This window comes from Ictidomys tridecemlineatus, chromosome 2 (assembly GCF_052094955.1).
Source record: "Ictidomys tridecemlineatus isolate mIctTri1 chromosome 2, mIctTri1.hap1, whole genome shotgun sequence".
NCBI lineage: Eukaryota > Metazoa > Chordata > Mammalia > Rodentia > Sciuridae > Ictidomys > Ictidomys tridecemlineatus.
Genome location: NC_135478.1, coordinates 119,178,291 through 119,199,889, shown reverse-complemented (window position 1 = coordinate 119,199,889; position 21,599 = coordinate 119,178,291). Strand labels below are relative to the sequence as shown.

General features: G+C 50.1%; 1 protein-coding gene and 1 non-coding gene across 5 annotated transcripts in view; both read left to right on the top strand.

The window, feature by feature from the left end:
* The window catches only part of Ap1b1 (adaptor related protein complex 1 subunit beta 1), a 51,782-nt gene that overhangs the window by 27,954 nt on the left and 2,229 nt on the right, over positions 1–21,599 (top strand). For 2 of the 4 annotated variants that reach the window (XM_013363221.4, XM_078039674.1), the window contains 14 exons: positions 183–303; positions 1,308–1,403; positions 2,664–2,779; positions 3,117–3,282; positions 9,859–9,957; positions 10,583–10,842; positions 11,498–11,699; positions 12,463–12,483; positions 12,995–13,138; positions 17,454–17,599; positions 20,023–20,152; positions 20,413–20,497; positions 21,161–21,247; positions 21,357–21,511. In XM_013363221.4, the coding sequence (XP_013218675.1) occupies positions 183–303; positions 1,308–1,403; positions 2,664–2,779; positions 3,117–3,282; positions 9,859–9,957; positions 10,583–10,842; positions 11,498–11,699; positions 12,463–12,483; positions 12,995–13,138; positions 17,454–17,599; positions 20,023–20,152; positions 20,413–20,497; positions 21,161–21,247; positions 21,357–21,511 (1,828 nt within the window). The remainder of the gene's footprint in view (positions 1–182; positions 304–1,307; positions 1,404–2,663; positions 2,780–3,116; positions 3,283–9,858; positions 9,958–10,582; positions 10,843–11,497; positions 11,700–12,462; positions 12,484–12,994; positions 13,139–17,453; positions 17,600–20,022; positions 20,153–20,412; positions 20,498–21,160; positions 21,248–21,356; positions 21,512–21,599) is intronic. The other 2 variants (XM_005336051.5, XM_078039675.1) reach the window with 2 other exon arrangements.
* Positions 18,704–18,800, top strand: LOC120892134 (small nucleolar RNA SNORD125). The gene has a single exon (XR_005736790.1). It is a non-coding gene; the product is annotated as a small nucleolar RNA SNORD125 (small nucleolar RNA).

Sequence of the window (21,599 nt, the reverse complement as noted above, 5' to 3'; positions counted from 1 at the left end):
TAACCAGGCAGAACTTTGCTCAGGCTTTCCCTGGGAACATACAGCCACAACAGTGGCTTTGCTTCCTTGAACATCAGGCTCCGCCTCAGACCCCAGAAATGTCTCAGCATATGTGGAGAGTTTTTTTTTCATGGGGTTCATGCCTTGCTTTCTGCTCTCTGGGCATCCTGCCCTGCCACCAGGCCTGAGATCCTGAAGCATGAGATGAAGGTCTTCTTTGTTAAATATAATGACCCCATCTACGTGAAGCTGGAGAAGCTGGACATTATGATCCGCCTGGCCTCCCAGGCCAACATTGCTCAGGTGAGCATAGTGTGGTTGTGCAAGGCACAGGCTTCCATATCAGATAGCTACCTCACCTACTAGCTCTGGTCTTTGGGTCAGATGATAATTCTGTGAATAGTTCAGAATAATGAGAATATTAACCATGGGACCTGGAGCTTCATAAGCAAATTTTTTATTTTTTATTCTTTTTTAATATTTTTTAGTTGTAGTTGGACACAATACCTTTATTTATTTAGTTAGTTAGTTATTTTTCATGTGGTACTGAGGATTGAATCCAGGACCTTGCACATGCTATGCGAGCACTCTACTGCTGAGTCACAACCCCAACCCCTTCATAAGCAGATTTTTAAAAACTTTGATATTATGTTAAAGAATGTTCTCCCAAGCCAGGCATGATGATGCATGCCTGTAATCCCAGTAGCTGGGGAGGCTGAGACAAGGGTATTGCAAGTCCAAAGCCACCCTCAGCATTGCTGAGACCCTATTTCTGAATAAAATACAAAATAGGGCTGGGGATGTGGCCCAGTGGTTGAGTGCTCCTGAGTTCAATCCCCAGTATCCACCCTCCTACAAAAAAAAAAGAATGTTCTCCCAAGCTAGTCATATACATCTGTAATCCCAGCTATTCAGGAAGCAGAGGCAGGAGGATAGCAAGTTTAAGGTTAGCCTGGACAATTAAGCAAGGCCCTATCTCAAAATACAAATTTTAAAAAGGGTTTGGGTCTATCTCAGTGGTAGAACACTTGCCTATCATGCCTGAGGCCCAGGCCTCAACCCCCAGCACCAAAAATTAAGAACAAAGTAGTAGTTGGATATGTTAGTTAGATCATCCTACAACAAGAATTATCTGATCTTGCCTTCCCTTTGGGGCACCTGGGTCTCTCCCTCGCCTGAGTGTTCCACCTCGAGTAGGAGACAGAATCCTCTCTTTCTGGGGATCTTCACATTCTCATTACCCAGGAATGTTCCAGATGGTTGCCCTATCACATTCCCTCAGTCCATTTTCTCTGTTTGGGTTACAGGTGTTGGCAGAGCTAAAAGAGTACGCAACAGAAGTGGATGTGGATTTTGTTCGGAAGGCTGTACGTGCCATTGGCCGCTGTGCCATCAAGGTGGAGGTGAGGAGGTTCTGGGACTCCTTCCTTAGCTGAGCAAGGAGAAGAGAGCTGAAATCAATCTGATCCTAGCAGTATCAACTGACTGCTTGTGGTCTAGGAAGACCTCAGGGTCACCATAGGAGCCCCCAAGATACCCATTATACAGATCCATTTGGGTTCCTTCTTTGTAGTTTCCTTTAAGCCTTCCAGTTGCTGCAGATTAAATTAACACATCAGCCAAGTGCAGTAGTGCACGCCTGTAATCCCAGCAGCTCGGGAGGCTGAGACAAGAGGATCAAGAGTTCAAAGCCAGCATTAGCAATGGCGAGACACTAAGATCCAGTCTCTAAATAAATCCAGTCTCTAAATAAAATACAAAATAAGGCTGGGGATGTGGCTCAGTGGTCGAGTACCCCTGAGTTCAATCCCCAGTACCCCAAAACAAAAAAAGAGACAAAAGAAAAATTAACACATCATATCATGGTTCACCTGTAGCATTAGCTAAGACAGTGGGGCAACCACCAGCTGGTGGTGGCCCTGGTAGGCTTAACTTCATTTCACAGAGCATTGGAGCAGGGGCTCTGCCTTTCTGATACTTCAGTACATATCCTGATTCAGCTACCCATGGATCTTTCTCCAAGCTGCCCAGACTGCTCCAGACCCTATGTACTGACATTTTACCTCTTCCCATTCTCTGCCTAGAGAGGTATTTTTTGACTACCAAGCTGGACTCTCCTTAAATGAGTCCAGTGGTGTCTAGAGGATCTCGGATCAGCTGATCACCCCCAGGCCAGACCCTTAAGTCATTTGGAGGCATTTCCCCTTGATGCTCATGATGGCCATCCTAAGAAATCTCTTATCCTGGGCCATCAGCACAGAGTGTGGGGATAAAGGCAGAAGGACTGGCCCACACAGACTGTGAGTGGGTTTGACACAAGAATCCACTTTATGAAACAAGGAAGAGTGGTTAGGTGAGGCTGAAGCGGAGTCACTCTGCCCTGAGGGCTTGGCCTGGAAGATCTCCAAGTCCTCCCCACTCTCAGGAGTGCTTCCCCTAGCTTCTCCACAGTCTCATCCTATCTCCATGTCCCTGCCCTCCCAGGACCATCATTTCGCACTCATTCTCTACCTTTGTTCCCTACCCCATTATCTGAAGGAGTCTGTCCTCTTTTGCTGTAATGAGGAATGTGGGTGGGGGGTGACTTGGGCTTTTTGGCCCAGCAGCTCTGTTGGAAGTGGGGTAAAGGGACCTTGCCCAACCCTCCCCCTCTCTCCACTCAGCAATCTGCCGAGCGTTGTGTGAGTACGCTGCTTGATCTCATCCAGACCAAGGTCAACTACGTGGTCCAGGAAGCCATTGTGGTCATTAAGGACATTTTCCGCAAGTACCCTAACAAGTAGGTACCACCTATCCTCCTGGTGATGGAGCGATCTGACTTTGCCTGTGGACAGGGTGGTGGGAATATAGAGGAAGGGGGGGCCTCTCTACTTCCCTCTTCCTTCTGCCTCTGTTGTTCTTGAAGTATTCTTGGAAGAAAACTTTATTTTTTCTTGTTTCTCTTAAGCTGGCCCTGCTCTGCTCCCCAGGCCAAAATGTAATAGATACAACTCAAATTTCCATTCCTCACCATCTCCTAGGGACTTGTTGCCTGTCTCTAGCCTCCAGTGGCCCTCCCCACAGGGTAAGCCAGGCTTTCTCAGTGCTCACATGCTGCCTCCTTCCTTCTTTTCCAGGTATGAAAGTGTAATTGCCACGCTGTGTGAGAACCTGGACTCCTTGGACGAGCCTGAGGCCCGAGCAGCTATGATCTGGATCGTAGGCGAGTATGCTGAGCGAATTGATAATGCAGACGAGCTACTGGAGAGTTTCCTCGAGGGCTTCCATGATGAGAGCACCCAGGTGAGCTTTCATATGGTCAGTGCCCAACTGGACATCAATCATGACCAGCAGCTCAAGCCCATCCTGCCCTGAAACCCTCCCCTCATACTGCTCTGCCAATGTGGGCAGACAGTGACAGTGGATGTATGGAGGTTGGGTGTGGTCACCTTTCTTCACCCATGACAGTGCCTCAGTGGACATGAGAGATAGTCCACAGTGGCATACATGAAAGGTAGACAAAGGTCTCTGGGTTTGTTTTTTTTTGTTTTGTTTTGTTTTAATTATTTTGTATTTGTAGATGGACAATACCTTTATTTTATTTATTTTTATGTGGTGCTGAGAATTGAACCCAGTTCCTCTCACATGCTAGGCAAGCACTCTGCCCCTGAGATACAGCCCCAGCCCTGGGTTTGTTTTAATTGCATATTTATCTTTCTATAGGTAATCATTGAGTTGGTTTAAAATTGAAAAGGTATGGAATAATAAACAGTAAAGTGTTCCTTCCACCACTTTTCCAGAAGCCAGTAGTATTCTTGGTGTCTTGGGGATATTTGCAGAGGTTGTTTAGGAATGCACCAGCAGATACACACCCCTACATGCTCACACATGGTCCATTCTCACTATTCATGGTATTTGTGTATTTGTTTTTTGGCGTGGGCTCACTCTCGTCCAGCGAGGAAGTCCACGAACAGGGTAGAGGAAAGTGTGGTTGCAGAGTCACAAATCAAGTCCTACGGAGACCAAGCAGGAAGCAGGTCTGATTTTATTGTGCAATTATGTGTACTCGGGCAGTAGCTAAGCAGATTGCAGGCAGCCACCAATACAGTTTCTTGCCAACTTTCCTTGCAGCGACCAATTGAGGAGCGAGCTGTGGAGCAAGCGCTGTGACTGCAACACATGTAGTTTTATATCCAGTGCTGTGCCTACGGGGTGAGCGGTTTGCTGCTCACACGCTAGCACAAGGGGAGTGGTTTGCCACTCAGGCACCCTTAACGTATGCCATGCATGCAGTACTCCATGCATTTGTCCCCACAATTGATTTTTTTTTGTTTTGTTTTGTTTTTTGTCATTACCAGGGATTGAACCCAGGGGTGCTTAACCACTGAGGCACGTCCCAACGCTTTTTAAATTTTTTGTAGTTTGGTACAGGGTCTCACTAAGTTGCTTAGGACCTCACTACATTGCTGAGGCTGGCTTTGAACTTGTGATCCTCCTGCCTCAGCCTCCCAAATCGCCAGGATTATAGGCATGCACCACTGTGCCTGGCTGGCATTTGTGTTCTTTAATCATTGCAGATGCTGAATTAGTAAATACTGAACATTTGCTTTAAAAAGGAATATAGTTAGGTTTTTGTGAGTGTCTGGATACATTTTTGTCAGTCAATATATTACATTGTTTTTGTATTTCTGTTTAAAGACACCTTATTTAATATATATTATCAATTCTTTAACATTGAGTTTATGGCCAACACCACTGTAACTCGTGCCTGTACAGAACTTATTTGGCATGTATGTTTTATGCATGAGGCACCTCACAGCTTTCTTGTGCATAAGAACATGAGGCAAATACTTCAGCACAGCATTTGGGGGAAATTTTAAATGAAAGACTCAAAAATGTGGGGCAAAAAAGCACTAAACCTGGGAAAGATGCTTGTTTACAGTCTTTTTTTTTTTTTTAGTTGTTGATGGGCCTTTTATTTTTGTTTTTTTTTTTTGTTTGTTTGTTTGTTTGTTTTTTTTTAAAGAGAGAGTGAGAGAAGAGAGAGAGAGAATTTTTAATATTTATTTTTTAGTTTTCGGCGGACACAACATCTTTGTTGGTATGTGGTGCTGAGGATCGAACCCGGGCCGCACGCATGCCAGGCAAGCGCGCTACCGCTTGAGCCACATTCCCAGCCCGGGCCTTTTATTTTTGTATATGTGGAGCTAAGAATCGAACTCAGTGCCTCACGCTTGCTAAGCAAGTGCTCCACCACTGAACCACAACCCCAGCCCTTGTTTATAGTCTTGAGAGCTGAAGTGAGAAGGCAGAGTGCTGCCTTGTCCAACCTCCATTTGTGTTGAGCAGTTCCGAGTTCTTACTGCTCTGCTGGAATCTGCAGGTGATTACAAAAGCACCATGGGCATTGATTTGGGGGCTACAAGTGGATTTTAGCCAAGCAGGCAGATTCACAAACATCGACTCTGCAGATAATGAGTATTGTGTGTGAATTTATTTCCCTCTCATTTATTTTTTAAACACTACTGACAGCACACTGTGCAAATTCAAGTTGTTCAGTGCCTTGCCTTTTCCCCTTAAAATATATTTGAAGGCCATGCTGTTATTCATCAATACTTTGTTTAATTCGAGAAGGCAGAGAAGACCATTTGAAGACTTCTTTTTTTTTTTTTGAGTACTGGGAATTGAACTCGGGCACTTGGCCTCTAAGCCAGCTATATTTTTGTATTTTATTTAAAAACAGGGTTTCACTGAGTTGCTTGGCTCCTCACTTTTGCTGAGGCTGGCTCTGAACTCGTGATCCTTCTGCCTAAGCCTCTTGAGCCACTGGGCATTTGACTGTCTTTTAAGCAGTACTACGACAGCTAGGCTGTGTGATATATGACTGCGCATAAATCTGGAGAATAATCCTTAAGCAGAATGCATAGAGAAAAGGGCTTGTGCATTTGGGATTTTCATAGCTTTTGCCCAATTTCCCTTAGTGTAGAGATTGTGCTGGTTTACTTCCCACTTAAGATGATGGTATTGCCCCTTCCTTACCTCCTGACCAGCTGACTGCATCCTCACACCTTTTTCTGCCCGTCTGATTGATAACTAGAGTAACCTTGTAGTTTTGTGTGCATTTGTGTTATGAGGCCAGGCATTTGTCAATGGTATTCCCATTTCTGTGAACATGTGCCTTTAAATAGTGCGCCTGGTGGGGGCAGTGTAACCCAGTGGGTCCAAATGTAGGCCTTGGATTTGGAAATCCCAGGGTCCACACCTTTTATCTGCCCCTTCCTGGCTCGATGCTTTTATGCCTTATTGCTTTTCTCTCTGAGCCTCAGTTTTCTCTTTTATAAAATGAGGATCATTAGACTTTCCCTCATTCTGTTGCTGTAAAAGTTATATGAGATGTCTTGTGTAGTGTCCTTCAAATGTGCCCAGCTCGTAACAAGCACTCATTAATAAAAGTATTGGTTTGGGCAAGAACTGTTTTCAAAAGCAAACTGGTCCAGGGAAAAACAGGACTGACTGGTTCCTGTAGCTGACATGTCCTTTCAGCACAGTCCCTTCCCACACTCCTGGCTGCAAATGCTTGAGTGGTGGAAGTGGGGCTGTCTCTGCAACCCTCGGGTGGCTTCTGCCTTGGACAGGCTTCCAGGAGAGGGGCTACCAGGGTTCAATAATTTCTGGTCTCTGTCCTTACAGCTGAACGATGCCCATGAAAAGAGTTTTCCCCCTCCACAGTCCAGCCAAAGTCCCCAAGGCCTGTTTGCATTATCCTAAGCCAGTTATTGTGGCTTCAATACTCCAGGTCCTGAAGATGCTTATCTCTGTCTCTGTAGATTGAAAGGAGTTGAGAGAAAGCAGTTCTTTGAAAGAAAGCCAGCATTTCTTTTGCCAGAAGACAGAGAAGATGCCCCGTCAACAAAAACAGTAGATGTTCCTCACAGAATCCTAGCAATAATTCCCATGGTCACTCCTGCTCCCTGCCTCCAGGCTGTCTTAACTTCAGCACCTTGTCCATCCGTTATCTCTGAGACACTTAGCGTGGCCTAGGATGGTTTCTGCCTCTGCAGCCAAGTCCTACCTGGGGTGGCCTGTGGGGAGGGAGTGACTTTGCCCAGATATTCCAGTAAATCTTTTGCCGACCTCTTCCCCCTCAGCTAAGCCTGCTGAAGAACCAGGATTAAAGAAGCCAAAGGAAAAGGAAAAGCTGAGCCAGGTGTCTGATGGGGCTCTAAAATTGAACCCAGGCTCCTTCCCTGTATGTGGCCTGGGGCATGTTACTTAAAATTAGCTAAGTCCATTTCCTTGTCTCTAGCACAGTGCTACCACAAAGTTTGCAGGATGCTGTGTGTAAAATGCCCTGTTTAGTGCTCAGTACACCATAGCTAGGAGTGGGGATGGTGTTTGCACCCTGGGTTCCCAAGACATTTCAACACTCTTTTAAGAATACTTGTTTAGGGCTGGGAATATAGCTGAGTTGGTAGAATGCTTGCCTCACATGCACAAGGCCCTGGGTTCAATCCCCAGCATCATAAACACACACACACACAGGCACACACAACAAAAATACTTGTTTAGCCAGGTGTAGTATGCTCCTGTAATCCCAGCAACTTGGGAGGCTGAGGCAGGAGGATTCAAGTTCAAGGCCAAAGCCTCAGCAACTTAGCGAGGCAACTTAGTGAAACCCTCTCTCAAAAAAGGTTGAGGATGTCACTCAATGGTAAATCACCAGGTTTAATCCCCAGTAATCACCTCTCACACGCACACACACACAAAATACCTGTTTAGTGCTGCACAGTTTTGGAACTCGGCTTAGATTGTCTCAATCTTCTCATCTTGGCTCCTGGGCTTTTCTAGCTATGGAAGGGGAAGGAGCTCAGAAAAATCTTGGCCAGGGTGATACACGAGCTCTGCCTGCATTCATTGCATCCTTGCTGGATGGCGAGGGCTATAGTACCATGACAAAAAGGCTGTCCTGAATATGCAGGCTCATGGGGCATAAATGTTTCCAAAGTACAGAGCAGGGCCCTAGGCTTATGGACAGAGCACCCTCTGGCAGCAGAGAACAAGGCAGACCTGAGCCAGAAGTCAGCAGCCCTGACAGTGATGAATTGTTCCAGGCAGCCAGCTGACTGGGTTGGGGAGTACTTGTAAAGAGTCCCTGTGTGGCGGTAGTGACAGCAGTGGTGATAATTGTTGTATATTAAGCAGAATACACACTAGCTTCTTTACATTTGTAGTCTGATTGGCTGTTCCCATTAACAAAGTGAGGTGGTATTGTACCCATTTTATAGATGAGAAAATATGACTCAAGGGGCTGGGGATGTGGTTCAAGTGGCACGCGTGAGGCACTGGGTTCAATCCACAGCAACACAAAAAAATAAAGATGTTGTGTCCACCTAAAACTAAAAAATAAATATTTTTTAAAAAAAGAAAAGAAAATATAACTCAAGTTAAATGGCAGGGTGTGGTGGCTCATGTCTGTAATCCCAGTAGCTTGGGAGGCTGAGGCAGGAGGAGTGCAAGTTCAAAGCCAGCCTCAGCAGCTTTGCAAGGCCCTAAGCAACTCATTGAGACCCTGTCTCTAAATAATATTCAAAAACAGGGCTAGGGATGTGACTCAGTGGTGAAGGCCCCTGGGTTCAATCCCTGGTTCCAAAAAAAAAAAAAAAGTAGTAGTAATAGTTAAATGACAAGTCCAGGGTTATCTGGCTGGGAAGTGATAGAATGAGAGTCCAAATAAGGTATAATCTGACTCCAGCTCCAAGTCAGCTGCCATAGTTGCCATTTTCAGAGCTCACAAGAACTCCCTCCCACCTCTTATTCACAGACTATGGGTAAATGACATCCTATAGGCCACTGGCCAGGAGCTCAAGCCAAGTGTGGAAGCCAGGTCCTGAGCTGCCTTCTGCCATAGAAACTTCCAGTTCACTGCTCCTCTCCCATTCTCCCAAGTGTACTCAGATCACAGGGTCTCTGGATTGCTTAATCCCAGAAAAACACTGCATGTCCTTCATTCTGCCTCCTGCTGTCAGCCCCCCTGTAAGCCAGAATGATTAAGCCATTTGTGCCTTACTGGACAGGCCCAAGAGAGGCTACTACAACTGCTACTCCTACCCTCTTATCCCAGGACTGGCAAATGAGATTGTGGCTAAGGAAGGACCATGTACAGTGACTTGCTCTTGCATGGATCTCTTTTCTTAAGTGGCTACTACATATCAGGCACTAGACTGAACTGTAACTAGAGATACACAGCAGTGAGTAAGACAGACATGATTCCTGCCCACAGGGAGCTCACAGCCACATGACAGCCTGATGGCCAGTGGCACCAGTGAGGTGGGTAGAAGAGACCATAGAAGTGTGAGCCTGGGGATGGCGTCTGAGGTAAGGAGGTACTGGCCAGGCTGAGGGTGGATAGAAGGCCAGGCAGGAGTAATTCTTATCCTCTGGTGGGAGTGCAGCTTCTCCATGACAGGCTGGCTCTTTGGTCCTACTGACCTAGTTCCCCGGACTTCAGTGGCACTATTGCCACCTGTTTTCAGATGGTCCCCAGAAGCATACCAGCTGTGTTACCTTTTGAAGCTTCGAGCTTCTCATGGTATTGTGGGCCTGAAGCTGACAGATGCTCAGGAGCCTAGGCTGGGTAGCACCTTCCATCCCGCTTAGGTTGGCCAAATGGTCCAATCCCCAGCTCCTTCCTGAGTGACTAAACCAGTCTCGGCCTCTCGGCATCATCAGCACCCCAGCTGCCTCAGCCTGTGTCCAGTGGCAGCACCAAACCTGGACAAGCTGCTCCTGGCTTCTACTTTTACTTTCCTTTACTAGGCCCTCATTTGGTTTCCTACTCCCACATGAAGCCCACCCTTATTCCCCTCTGTCTCCCTGCAGGTCCAGCTGCAGCTGCTGACAGCCATCGTAAAGCTGTTTCTGAAGAAGCCAACAGAGACCCAGGAGCTGGTGCAGCAGGTCCTCAGTTTGGCCACTCAGGTGGGTGTCTCAGGAGCCAAGCCTGGGAGCTAGTCTCACCCCAGAGAATGGCATCTGTGGGGGTTTGATCACTGAGTGATCCAAGATACCTGCTTCAGGGATCCCGGAGTTACAGACAAATCCAAGTGGTGGGGATCAAGTGAAGAACTGAGACAGAATATAAATCAGGGGGATAGGAGCCACCAGAGGGCAGGGAGGCGGACACAGAGAGCAGTTGGGAATTGAGACAGGAGTGGCTGAAGGGGAAAACCACAGGGATTGTGGTTTACACACTTGTAAATCCCAATGGCTCAGGAGGCTGAGACAGGAGGATTCCAAATTCAAAGCCAGCTGCAACTTAGTGAGGCTAAGTTGTGAGACTCTGTCTCTAAGCAACTTGTGAGACCCTGTCTCTAAACATTTAAAGGGCTGGGTATATAACTCAGTGGTAAATTGCCTCTGGGTTAAATTCTCAGTACCCCCCTCCCCCCAAAAAAAATCAGGGAATGAGCCAGAGGCTGGGACATGTCCATTTAAGTGGTTCGGGGTTGGCTCATAGTGTGCTCAGGATTGGTGTCATTGGCCAACCCTGTGACCACACTTGGATGGTGGGGAGGGGCTTCATGGGCTTCTCACCTACCTTAAGGACTCAGATAACCCGGACCTGCGGGACCGTGGCTACATCTACTGGCGCCTGCTTTCCACGGACCCAGTGGCTGCCAAGGAAGTGGTGTTGGCCGAGAAGCCACTCATCTCTGAGGAGACGGACCTCATTGAGCCCACACTGCTGGATGAGCTCATCTGCTACATTGGCACGCTGGCCTCCGTCTACCATAAGCCACCCAGCGCCTTTGTGGAAGGGGGCCGGGGTGTGGTGCACAAGAGCCTACCACCCCGCACCGCCTCGTGAGTGCAGCCAGCCCGTGGGCTGCGCCGCCCACCTGCCTTCTCAGTTCAGTGATTTAATGGCACAGGCGCTGGGGCCTCATGTGACTTCCTTTGGCAGGGCATGAGTCTGAGGCAATTATGATTCTAACAACCTCTTACCCAATGCCTAACTACACATGAGGTATTCACTAAATGACCTCATTTGACCTGTCAACAGCTAAAAGAAAATGTCCCCCTTTAGATGATGAGGAAAGTGGGCATAGAGTTTGGCCAGCCAAGGACTCAACAGCTAGCAGAGCTGAGGCTCAGACCCAGTTCTCTGGTTCCAGAGCCTTGTTGTTACCACCTCTGCTACTTCCAGGTGACTGCTTTGGCCTGATGACACAGTCCTTGGGAACAGGCATAGAGTTTTCTCTTGTGTGAGCCAAAGAGTAAACACACATGGCTCTCTCCCTTCATCCACCCCCATAGAGAGCCCAGAGATGGACCACATGAACAAATGGGGAGGCAAAGGGCTGCATACAGACCCCTTGGGGCAGCAAGGAGACTCAGTGCCTGTCCTGGGGAGAATCTTGGAGACTAGAATCTCTTTGGAGACTAGAATCTCTTTTGGAGACTTCCCTGGGATGTTTGGACACTCCTGCTTGCTGACCCTCTCCCTTCTGTCTGGCAGGAGTGAGAGCACAGAGAGCCCTGAGACAGCCCCTGCTGGAGCCCCAGCTGGTGAGCAGCCAGATGTTATCCCCACCCAGGGCGACCTGCTAGGTGACCTCCTCAACCTGGACCTTGGTCCCCCAGTGAGTGGCCCACCCCTGGCCACCTCCTCAGTGCAGATGGGAGCTGTGGATCTTCTTGGTGGTGGCCTTGACAGCCTGGTATGTCCTGGGTCCCCCACCCCGACCCCAGGTGCTGTTGATAATGATCTTCAGAGGAATAGCTATTGAATACTCTCCCTTTGCCACAGGCTCGCTATATTTAGTCTTTATGCCTGCCCTTGAAGGTGATTGGGTCACTCCTACATACAGATGAGAAAACTGAGGCTTAGACAACTTTCCCTGTAAGCACAGCACTAAGCAGCAGAAATAGGATTCAGCCCCCTTGCTGAACTGCTCACGGGCCCCTCCTAGCCCCTTCCTTTGATCCTGAATCCTCAGTTGCCTTTGCTTTATTCAGGGCTTTAGAACCAAACCAGCATCCATTCATCCTGAGTCTACACCAGCTGGGGACATTAGCTCAGCCAGGCCTCTGAGAGAGGCTCATGAGAGATCAGAATAGAACTTCCCTTCACTTTGGAAGAGTGGGTGGTTAGAGGAGCACAGGGTCTCCCCAGGCTTCTTAGGTAGGTGGTAGAGCCAGGTGGTGAGGGACAGGCAAGCCCTTCTCTTGCCCTATTCAGTTCAGGTGCCCAACACAAGGGCAGGCGTGTGGCAGTTAGCACCACTAGGGTGGTGGGTAAAGCCACGGGGGTAGTTCCCATAAGAAGACAGGGTTGTGGGCCTCAAACCAAATTCATCTTGGTTGGAGCCACAGTTGACTAATCTTCCTCTTTCCCTTTTTCTTGTTTCTGTGTTGTTTTTCTTGGCTTTTCTGTCTGCATGTTGCTGCCTGTTCTCTCCACCCTGCTGCTTCTGCTTGGAGATGGGGGATGAGCCTGAAGGGGTACGGTTCAACCCTGTGTCACCAAGCCTTCTTCCCTGCTCCTCCTCAGAGCACTAGCCCAGCATCCCAAGGGGTGGGTGATGTCATAGATGTCCCTCCTTGCTGAGCCCTGGCCTTTGGTCCAGCCTTTGCTTTGACCTCCTGGCATCCAGTTGCCACTGGACCCTGAATACCATGAATTTTTCACTGTGTTCTTTTCCACCCCGTGACAAATTACCTTGTCATCCTGAGGATCTCTGGTCTGCTTAGTACATCCTACGCAGTAGTATGTCTGGGGTCCTTCCTTTATCCATGGGTCACCCCCCTGAGGTTCAAGGCTTATAGGGCATGGGAGGGCTTATCATCTCTCCTTCAATAATCTCACTCTCTTGTTTCTACAACTTAGAGTTGATGTGGAGAGCTGTCCCATCCCCATCTCCACTGTTTCCTAAACTTAAGTGACTACTCTTGCCATGCCCCTGATGTCCCTGCTTTTGATGCCTGCCTCTGATCTCTCTCTCTTCCTTTCCAGATTGGAGACCCCAGCTTTGGGGCACCCCCAGCAGCAGCAGTACCAGCCAGACTAGGAGCACCCATCAGCAGTGGCCTTAGTGACCTCTTTGACTTGACCAGTGGTGTGGGCACCCTGTCAGGATCCTACGTGGCCCCCAAAGCAGTAAGTACCTTGCCTTCAGTCACAGCAGGAACACAGAAAAATTATAAAGACCAGTTTGTGGACTTCCTTAAAGGCCTGGGCCGGGGAATTGGCTCAAGCTGGCACTGCAAGAGAAGCTGGGCTATAGCTGCACAGAGGAAGAGAAACTAACTTCAGCTTGGGAACCCAAGAGGGCTTCCTAGAAGAGGGCTTGCTGAGCATAGGCCTGCAGAACAGTCACAATTAGTTAAGCAAATGCAGGAAGGGTGCAAAGCCAGGGAGCTGCCCATAGCAAGGCCTGGAGGGGAGAGAGGGGTGAGTACTCTGACCTTGTTAGGGCACTGAGCAGGCACAGTATTTTTTCAGTGCTTCAGACCCACTGCTTCAGTTACAGACTTCTTTTTTTAATACCGGGGATTGAACTCAGGGACATTTAACTGCTGAGCCACATCCCTAGCCTGTTTGTAACTGGCTCAGGGCCTTGCTGAATTGCTGAGGCTGTCTTTGAACTTGTAATCCTCCTCTCAGCCTTCCAAGCTGCTGGGGTTACAGGCGTGCACCTCCGTGCCCGGCCTATAAGACATTTTATAGTGCCCCCTTCCTGACCCTAAAGAAAATTGGTAGACTGTTCAACCTATCTACACATAGAATTTCAAAAATAGTCCAACACTATCACTGGGTGAAGGAGACAAAAAGATGAAAATACAAACCCATATTTCAATAAAAATGCTTGGGCACACCCACCTACCCCAAAAGACGTGTTAAAGTTTCCCTGTGGCTGTGACAGCTGTAGATGGTATTAGAAGCTTGGGCACCCTGAGTGATGTGGCCAACAGTACTGTTAATTTCTGAAACAGTGACTGAATCCCACTAAAAAAGACCAAGAACAGGCTCCCCTTGAGTTATAGTCCTAGAACTTTCCATGCAGGAAATGCTACAAAGATACCCAAGACAGGTGCTTGTCACCAGGACTGATGTCCCAGGACAGCATGTCCAACATCCCTGACTTCAACCCACAAATCATAATAGCACCCCCTTATGCAAGTGATGGTGGCCAGGTCACTCAGGCAGACCCCCAACAGCGTCTGGAGATGCCTCACAAGTATCCATTGTGCTCCCCAGGGCAGCACATCCCCTAAGGCTCATGGCTAGGTGGGAGATTAGCAAGGAAGGGCAGGTCCACGGGGTCAAGCTGAGTGTTTACTCTTGATCCAGGCATAAAATCCAGGAAGGATTTAAGCTGAGGGATAAAATGGTCTGATTTGCCTGAGAGAGATACTCAGGTTCCAGAGAAGGTGTGGAGGAGCAGAAGCAGAGAGCCCACTCAAGGAGACTGGCAGGGAGGATGGGCACTGCTGAGGGTCTGGGTGAGGGGTGTGGCTTTGGGGGTAGACACAGAGGCTGGACTTGAGAGCTCCCTGGGAGATGGGAAGATCAGGATGTTTAAGGGCTTGGGGTGGTTCTCACTTGAGCAGCCAGGTGACTAGAGGTGCTGAGATGGGGACACAGGACAGAGGGTGCCAAGGAAAGGAGAGCTGGGTTTAGGGCATGAGAACATGTGAGTCTGGGACTAAGGAGAGCACATTATCAGCATTAAAAAGGATATATCTGGCCTAATCCCCTCATAACGCTCATGTCAGAAGCTGTATCTGCCAGAGTCCCTCTCTTCTGAGGTTCCCTCACCGGAGCAGAAGGCAGGTAGGCTTTGGTGACACAGTGAGACCTGTTTTGAAGGGCCAGGACATAACCTCACTCACGATATACCAGCTGTACCTGCAGTGATGGTGGTCTTACGTGACTCTTAATGGGCCATTGCAGATCCCCCAGGCAAGCCCCCTAGCAGAGTCTGGGCCCCAAGAGGCCCTTAGACAGCAGCTCTGACACTAGTGGCACACTGGTGTACCAGGCTCTTTACCAGCCTTGCCTAGCACCCACCATCCCACGGAGGCCTCCTGCAGCCTTATGTTATAGTGAGTCCCATTCTTTGATTGAGAAATCTGAATGCTTTTGTCTACAGTTTCATAACTGGTAAGTGACAGTCTGAAACTGAACGCAATGTTGTGACCCAAAGTGAGAACCATGTATGTGGCTGCCATAATGTCATGCATGGGTTGACAGAATCATCAACAGGACCAGAGAACAGAGGGCATGCGGTATGATGTAAATTGCATCAGCTGACTAATTACTCCATAGATTGTCCACACTAGGGCATGAGGTTGACCCATACCCTTTGAAAGCCCCATATAACAAGCATAAGGCAAGATAGAAAAACAGACCAGCAAAGACTCCTGCAGCCCTGAGGGTGCCAACCCTTGCCAGGCACTGAAAGGTACCAGAAACGTAAAGTCATGTGTGGGCCCTCAGCAAGCTGGTCTCTGTTTATATGGTAACCGTAACACGTCATCACTGCTTTGTCCTAGTGCAGGGCCAGAGGAGCGTCTCTAGTCAGCAGCGAGTGCCAGGGATAAGAGGCAAGGGGACTGCTAAGTTAGAAGTAATCGGGGCAGATTGCCTAGAGGAGGAGTCCTTGCAACAGGTCAGGACTTTCCCTACTACCTTAGTCACAGGAAGGTTTGAGGATGCGCCTGTGCTCTCCCTTCAGATCGTCTGCCTGTCCTTGGCAGTATGTGATTACTGGAATTGTCTGCCTCATGTGCTTTCCCCGCCTGCCTTGGAGTAAATATGTTTTCCAACCCCTCCTGGTCAGCAGGGATAGGGCTCCCTATGTACAAGAATTTTGAGTTCCTCCAGCATGTGGGTCAGCAGCTTGGGACAGTTCGTTGGTTCAGCCAGTGACGTGGGGACTGAAGCAGAAGAATGGCAGATTCAAGGCCAACTTGGTAACTTAGCAGACCCTGTCTCAAAATAAAAATTAAAAAGGGATAGGGATGTGGCTCAGCAGCAGAGTGCTTGCCCAGCAGCCAATATCTCAATACTATAAAAAAGGAATTTTTTAAAAAAGAGGAGGCGTGCGGCCTATGGGGCAGGGCTGGGGGGAGCCCTCCAGGAAGCTGGGCTTGGGGCCAGGTTCGGCCACTCTCTGACTGCTTCCTATGTGCTCAGTCACAGCCTAGAGCTTAGAACTGGAAATGGTCATTTCTGCCCTCACAGATCTGTCCAGGGCGTGCAAAAGGTGCCCGGGGTCGGCCAGATACGGTTGGGGTGGAGAAGTGCCTTCCAAGCAGAGGGATGGGGAGGTGTGGGTTCCCAGGAACTGGGGCATGCTGAGCCTGGAGCAGCCCCAGGCTTTTGAGGACATTACAAGGTTAGAAGGGGTCTTCAAGGATGCCATGATCACATTTGAATTTCACAAAATGCCTCTAGCTGTTGGGGGAAGGGGAATGGAACAGACCCCTGTGGTGCTGCCCTAGCTGGGGAGGTCTGCTGGCACAGACATAGGTGGCTTCAGTGGAGGAATTGGGAAGTGAAGATCCTGGGGGCAGGTGGCATTGACAGGATTTGGGATGCATGACTTCAGCATGAGGGTTATGGACACTTGTGGAAGCTGTTAGGATTTTGAGGGGTCAGTAAGTCAGCCATGGGAGACTAACAGCCTGAGAGGCATCTGTGTGACCCCAAGGGTCCTATGTGACCCTTAATAGGCACCACTGTGATTCCTACTGTTTGTTCAGCAAACACTCCCTGAATGCCAGCTCCACAGCAGGCTCTGAGCCAAGGATGTAAAAACAAAAAAGCAAGCCTTCCCTCAAAGAGCTCTGTGGGAGCAGGAGAGACAGGCACACAGGCTCAAGTTTATCTGCCTTCCCATCATTGGGACATAATACAGGGAAGGAGCTTGGAGGCTGGCTTCCTGGAGGCAGCAGTCTTGGGCTGAGACTCCATTGACCAGGGCAGCCAGGCATCAAGGGCTTCCCAGACAAGAGGTCCTCTTGGGTACTGTCCTTGGCCACTTTTGACAATGAAAGGCCAGCCCTGCATCCTGTAAGGGAGGACAGACTGTGACAGAAAGGTCCCAGGTTCTGGCCAGAATCCAAGATGTCGTTTGGCACTCAGCTCTGTCCTTGTCTTGTCAGGAGGCTGGCAAGGCTCACCTGTCTGGTTGCCTTCCCCAGCCCTGCTAGCTAAGTGTTTTCTTTGACCTCTGAAGACCTGGATAAGCCCTTGGGTGCACCAGTCACATCCCCAGCTATTCTGATGGCAACCACACCATGCGGTGGCCCTAGGTGAACCACGGGATCACTATCATCCTGAGATGGCAGGAGTGGCCAGTCTGCAAGGTCCCTTCAGGAGAAAGAAAAAGGAGCCCCCAGGTGGGCTACTGAGCTTGGGTCAGAGAAAGGGACATGTAAGAGCCCTACCCCGGTCTTCCCTGCAGGTCTGGCTCCCAGCCATGAAGGCCAAAGGCTTGGAGATCTCAGGCACCTTCACCCGCCAGGTGGGCTCCATCTCCATGGACCTGCAGCTGACCAACAAGGCCCTGCAGGTCATGACAGACTTTGCCATCCAGTTCAACCGCAACAGGTGAGCTCCCAAGGCCAACCTGCCCAGAGTCTATTGGCCTGCAGGCAGAGCTGGCAGCCACAGGGGGCTTGGAGAAGATAAATGTTCCTCACCACTCTCAGGCCAAACTCCACAACAGTGATCCCCACACCACTCAACCTTTTTATGTAGACTCCAGAGTACCAGGAGGAGCAGGAAGGGTGTCCCCCACTTACTTTTGCCTTCCTTTGATGGCTGGAGAAATGTTGCTGTTAGAAATTCCAATTCTGTGGGCTGGGGTTGTGGCTCAGCGGTAGAGCACTCACCTAGCATGCGTGAGGCACTGGGTTCGATCCTCAGCACCACCTAAAGTAAAATAAAGACATTGTATCCCCTTATAACTAAGAAAATATATTTTTAAAAAAGAAAGAAAAAAGAAATTCCAGCTCTATGAAGCACAGGCCTATAATCTCAGCAGTTTAGTGAAATCCTGTCTCAAAAGGTATCCAGGTACAGCGGCACACGCCTAGAATCCCAGCAGTTTGGGAGGCAGAAGCAGGAGGATCGCAAGTTCAAAGCCAGCCTCAGCAGCTTAGTAAGGCACTGAGCAACTTAGCAAGAGCCTATCTTGAAATTTAAAAAGTGGGAGAGAGGGGTGCTGGGGATGTGGCTCAGTGCTTAAGCATCCCTGGGTTCAAATCCCTGGTACCAAGAAAAAAATTAAAGATAACAAAAGGAAGGACTGGGATGTAACTCAGTGAGGCACTCCAGGTTTAATCTCCAGTACCAAAAGAAAGAAAGAAAGAAAGCAAACCTACTCCCCAGCTCCAACCCAGCAACCACCCTTTAACAGGCTTCCTCCATACCAGGAGGGGACTGTCCCCCCACTGTCAGGAGCTCAATCCTCTTTTCCCAGACCCTAGTCACGTTTGTGTCAGGAAGCAACTCTAAGAAAGCAGGTGGGGAGTGGGCCTCCTTACCCCAACCCACCCCCCAGTGGCACAAGATCAGATTCCTCTGAGAATGAATGGTGGCTACTCCAGGATCCTCCACCCACTCAGGTCCCCACACTGCATGTCATAGGGCAGCTCACTTGTCTGGCACCATGCTGGATTGGTGAGGCAGCGAGGCTAGGGCTCTCTGGGGAACTGAAGCAGCCCCTCCTGATGAATCTTCTTCCTGAGCAGCTCCAGTGATGAGCAAACTGAGCCTCTAAGAAGTTGACTGAAGGGGCTGCTTCCTCAGGGAGATCCTGGGGCTCCCACCCTTGGGCAGGCCAGGAAGGCGAGGGCAGCTCTGCCACTTTCTCTCAGAGGACCCTAGAGGCCACACATACACTCAAGTACTAGGGATCGTCCCAACACTTGCTCATAACAAACCTCCTGTGTGTTGAAGACTTCCTGGGTATCAGAACCTGGGCCAAGTGCTTTTGGAGTGTTGTTTAATGGAATCACCTGACAGCCCAGAAACTTAATGCCATTTTCCCTTTTTAATAGATTCAGAAAGGGCAAGGGCCTTGCAGAAGGCCACAGTGGCAGTGGTAGAGGTCCCAGGAAGGCCTGACTTGCTGAGCCACCATGCAGGCCTGGGGTTTCCTATGTCATCTCCTGCTATTTCTTAGGTAGGCTTAATTTGGTCTTGTGGGTAAAGAGCACAGCGGGAATCCAGAAGCTTGAGTTCTGATTCTTAGCAGTGTCACTCACCCTGTATGGTCTGGGCATGAGTCTGTGCCTCTCTGAGGCTCCCTGTCCTCACCTGAAAGATGGGATGACATCTGCCTGTTTTTATGAGGATAGAAACTGCTGTGCTAGCACATGACCAGCATGGCCACCCCACAGCCTCAGTTCAGGTCACAGTCCATGCTGTTGTAATTTACCAAGAGCCTACAGTGGGAGTGTCTCTCACACCAAGGGTTGGTCCTCCTAATTGTGGGATCTGCCCACATACTGCTCTTGTCCACACTGCTCTACAGATAAACAGGACTTTCCTGAATCTCTGTGGCCATTTCTGGCCCAGTGAAATCTGGCTTTCATTTAAGGTGGTCAGACCCCTCCCGGGAGCTGGGAGTTGGCAGCAGAGACTTGGGTAGCCACTGAGTTTTCAAGTTAAAAGAGTCAGTGTCTGGTGTCAGGTTGGAGCTGCTCAAGGGCAGAGCAGGGCAAGGCTGTACTAAACTTGGACCTGCCCAGGCCCCAATCCAGAGGAGAAGGGAAGAGATGTGCTTCAGTCTGCAGTGAGAGTGGGGCAGAGCGGCAGGCGCAAGGCTCTTACCTCCTGTCTCCACAGCCATGGGGGTGTGGCAGTGGTCGGGAGCCTGTCCTGCCCTTAGCCTAGAGTTTGGGCAAGGCCAGCTTGGTGGAGAGGCTCCTTGTTCACCTCTGTGCCCACTCTGGCCTAAAGAGCCCACCTGGCGTGTGTTAGCACCTGCTCCCCTGCCATCCCTGCGGGGGCTTCTCTCTCCCCAGCTTTGGCCTGGCCCCCGCCGCCCCCCTCCAGGTGCATGCGCCGCTCAGCCCCAACCAGACGGTGGAGACCTCCCTGCCTCTTAACACAGTGGGCTCAGTCATGAAGATGGAGCCTCTGAACAATCTCCAGGTGTGTTCCAGCAGGGCCAGGCACCTCAGTGCTTCCCTGCCTGCTGGCCCCAGGGACCCAGGGGACCCAGCCGTGGCAGCAGAGGGCTGGTCTGTGGAGTCCTGGTTTGGGCTACATGTGTGCCAGGGGCGGCCCAGATCAGAGGGAACAAGGGGAGGGTCATACTCGGGAATGCCCTCCTTTGGGCCTCAAAGGTGGTGTCAGCCCAAGAATCAGGGTGTCGAGCCTCTGGGACTGACTGGGGACCTCTTTGTGCCTAGGTGGCTGTGAAAAACAACATTGATGTCTTCTACTTCAGCACCTTGTACCCACTGCACATCCTCTTTGTGGAGGATGGGAAAATGGGTGAGTCATGAAGGAGTCCCTGGGGTCTCTGCAGTGTGCCCTGGCTTGGGAACCTGGTGTTTGCCAAGGATCAGTGGATGGCCTTGCCCCATGGTGAATCGCTCAGCAGAGCCTGTAGCAGGCAGCGTAGCTGGGGCCCTTAGCCCTGGCTGGGCAGATGGCTTATGCCACACAGGAGATCTTTTGCTTGTGGGCTCTCCTACTTGCACCCTCAGCCTTGTCCTACAGGCTGTAGGAGGAACAGATCATGCCACATGCTTGGTGCCCGCATCCTGTGTGCTGGGGCCAGAACCTGGAGAAGGCAGTGCAGTAGGGCCTCAACCCTGCCCAGTTTGTGGGGAGTGCTGGGCCCACGTCATCTCTCGCTTGCTGCAGCAGCCCTGGGAGGCAGGCCATGACTAACAAGCAGGTGGCTCAGAGCCAGAGGAGGAAGAGGTGGGAGTGGGGAGGGGGAGAGAGGTGGGAAACTTGGGGTCATTTGGGAACATCCCTGGTGCCCTCATCACAGAGTTAAGGATTTGCTTGGAGAAGCAGAAGGGGCTGTGGAGGAGCTTGTACCTGTCCTCAGACAGTAAAGACCAGACCCATTTCCTGCCACATGCCATTGAGGGGCCACACATGTATCAGGGACCCATCTCTTACCCAACCCCACTCACCCTGCAGATCGGCAAATGTTTCTGGCCACATGGAAAGATATTCCCAATGAGAATGAAGCCCAGTTCCAGATCAGAGACTGTGCGCTCAACGCAGGTGAGGACTCCCCAAGCCTAAGCCCAGCCTCTTGGTTCCCGCTGGGCCTTGCGAGTTCCCACCCCCCCCCCCCCGCCCTCGCTGACCTGGGCCCTGTCTGACTCCTTAGAGACTGTGAGCAGCAAGCTACAGAGCAGCAACATCTTCACCATCGCCAAGAGGAATGTGGAGGGCCAGGACATGCTCTACCAGTCCCTGAAACTGACCAACGGCATCTGGGTTCTGGCAGAGCTACGGATCCAGCCGGGCAACACCAGCTTCATGGTGAGAACCCCTGCAGTTGCCTGAAGTCCTGGAGCTCTGCCACCAGGCTAGTGGGGGGGCTCTGATGGGGTTGTGCTGAGGGTCCCTT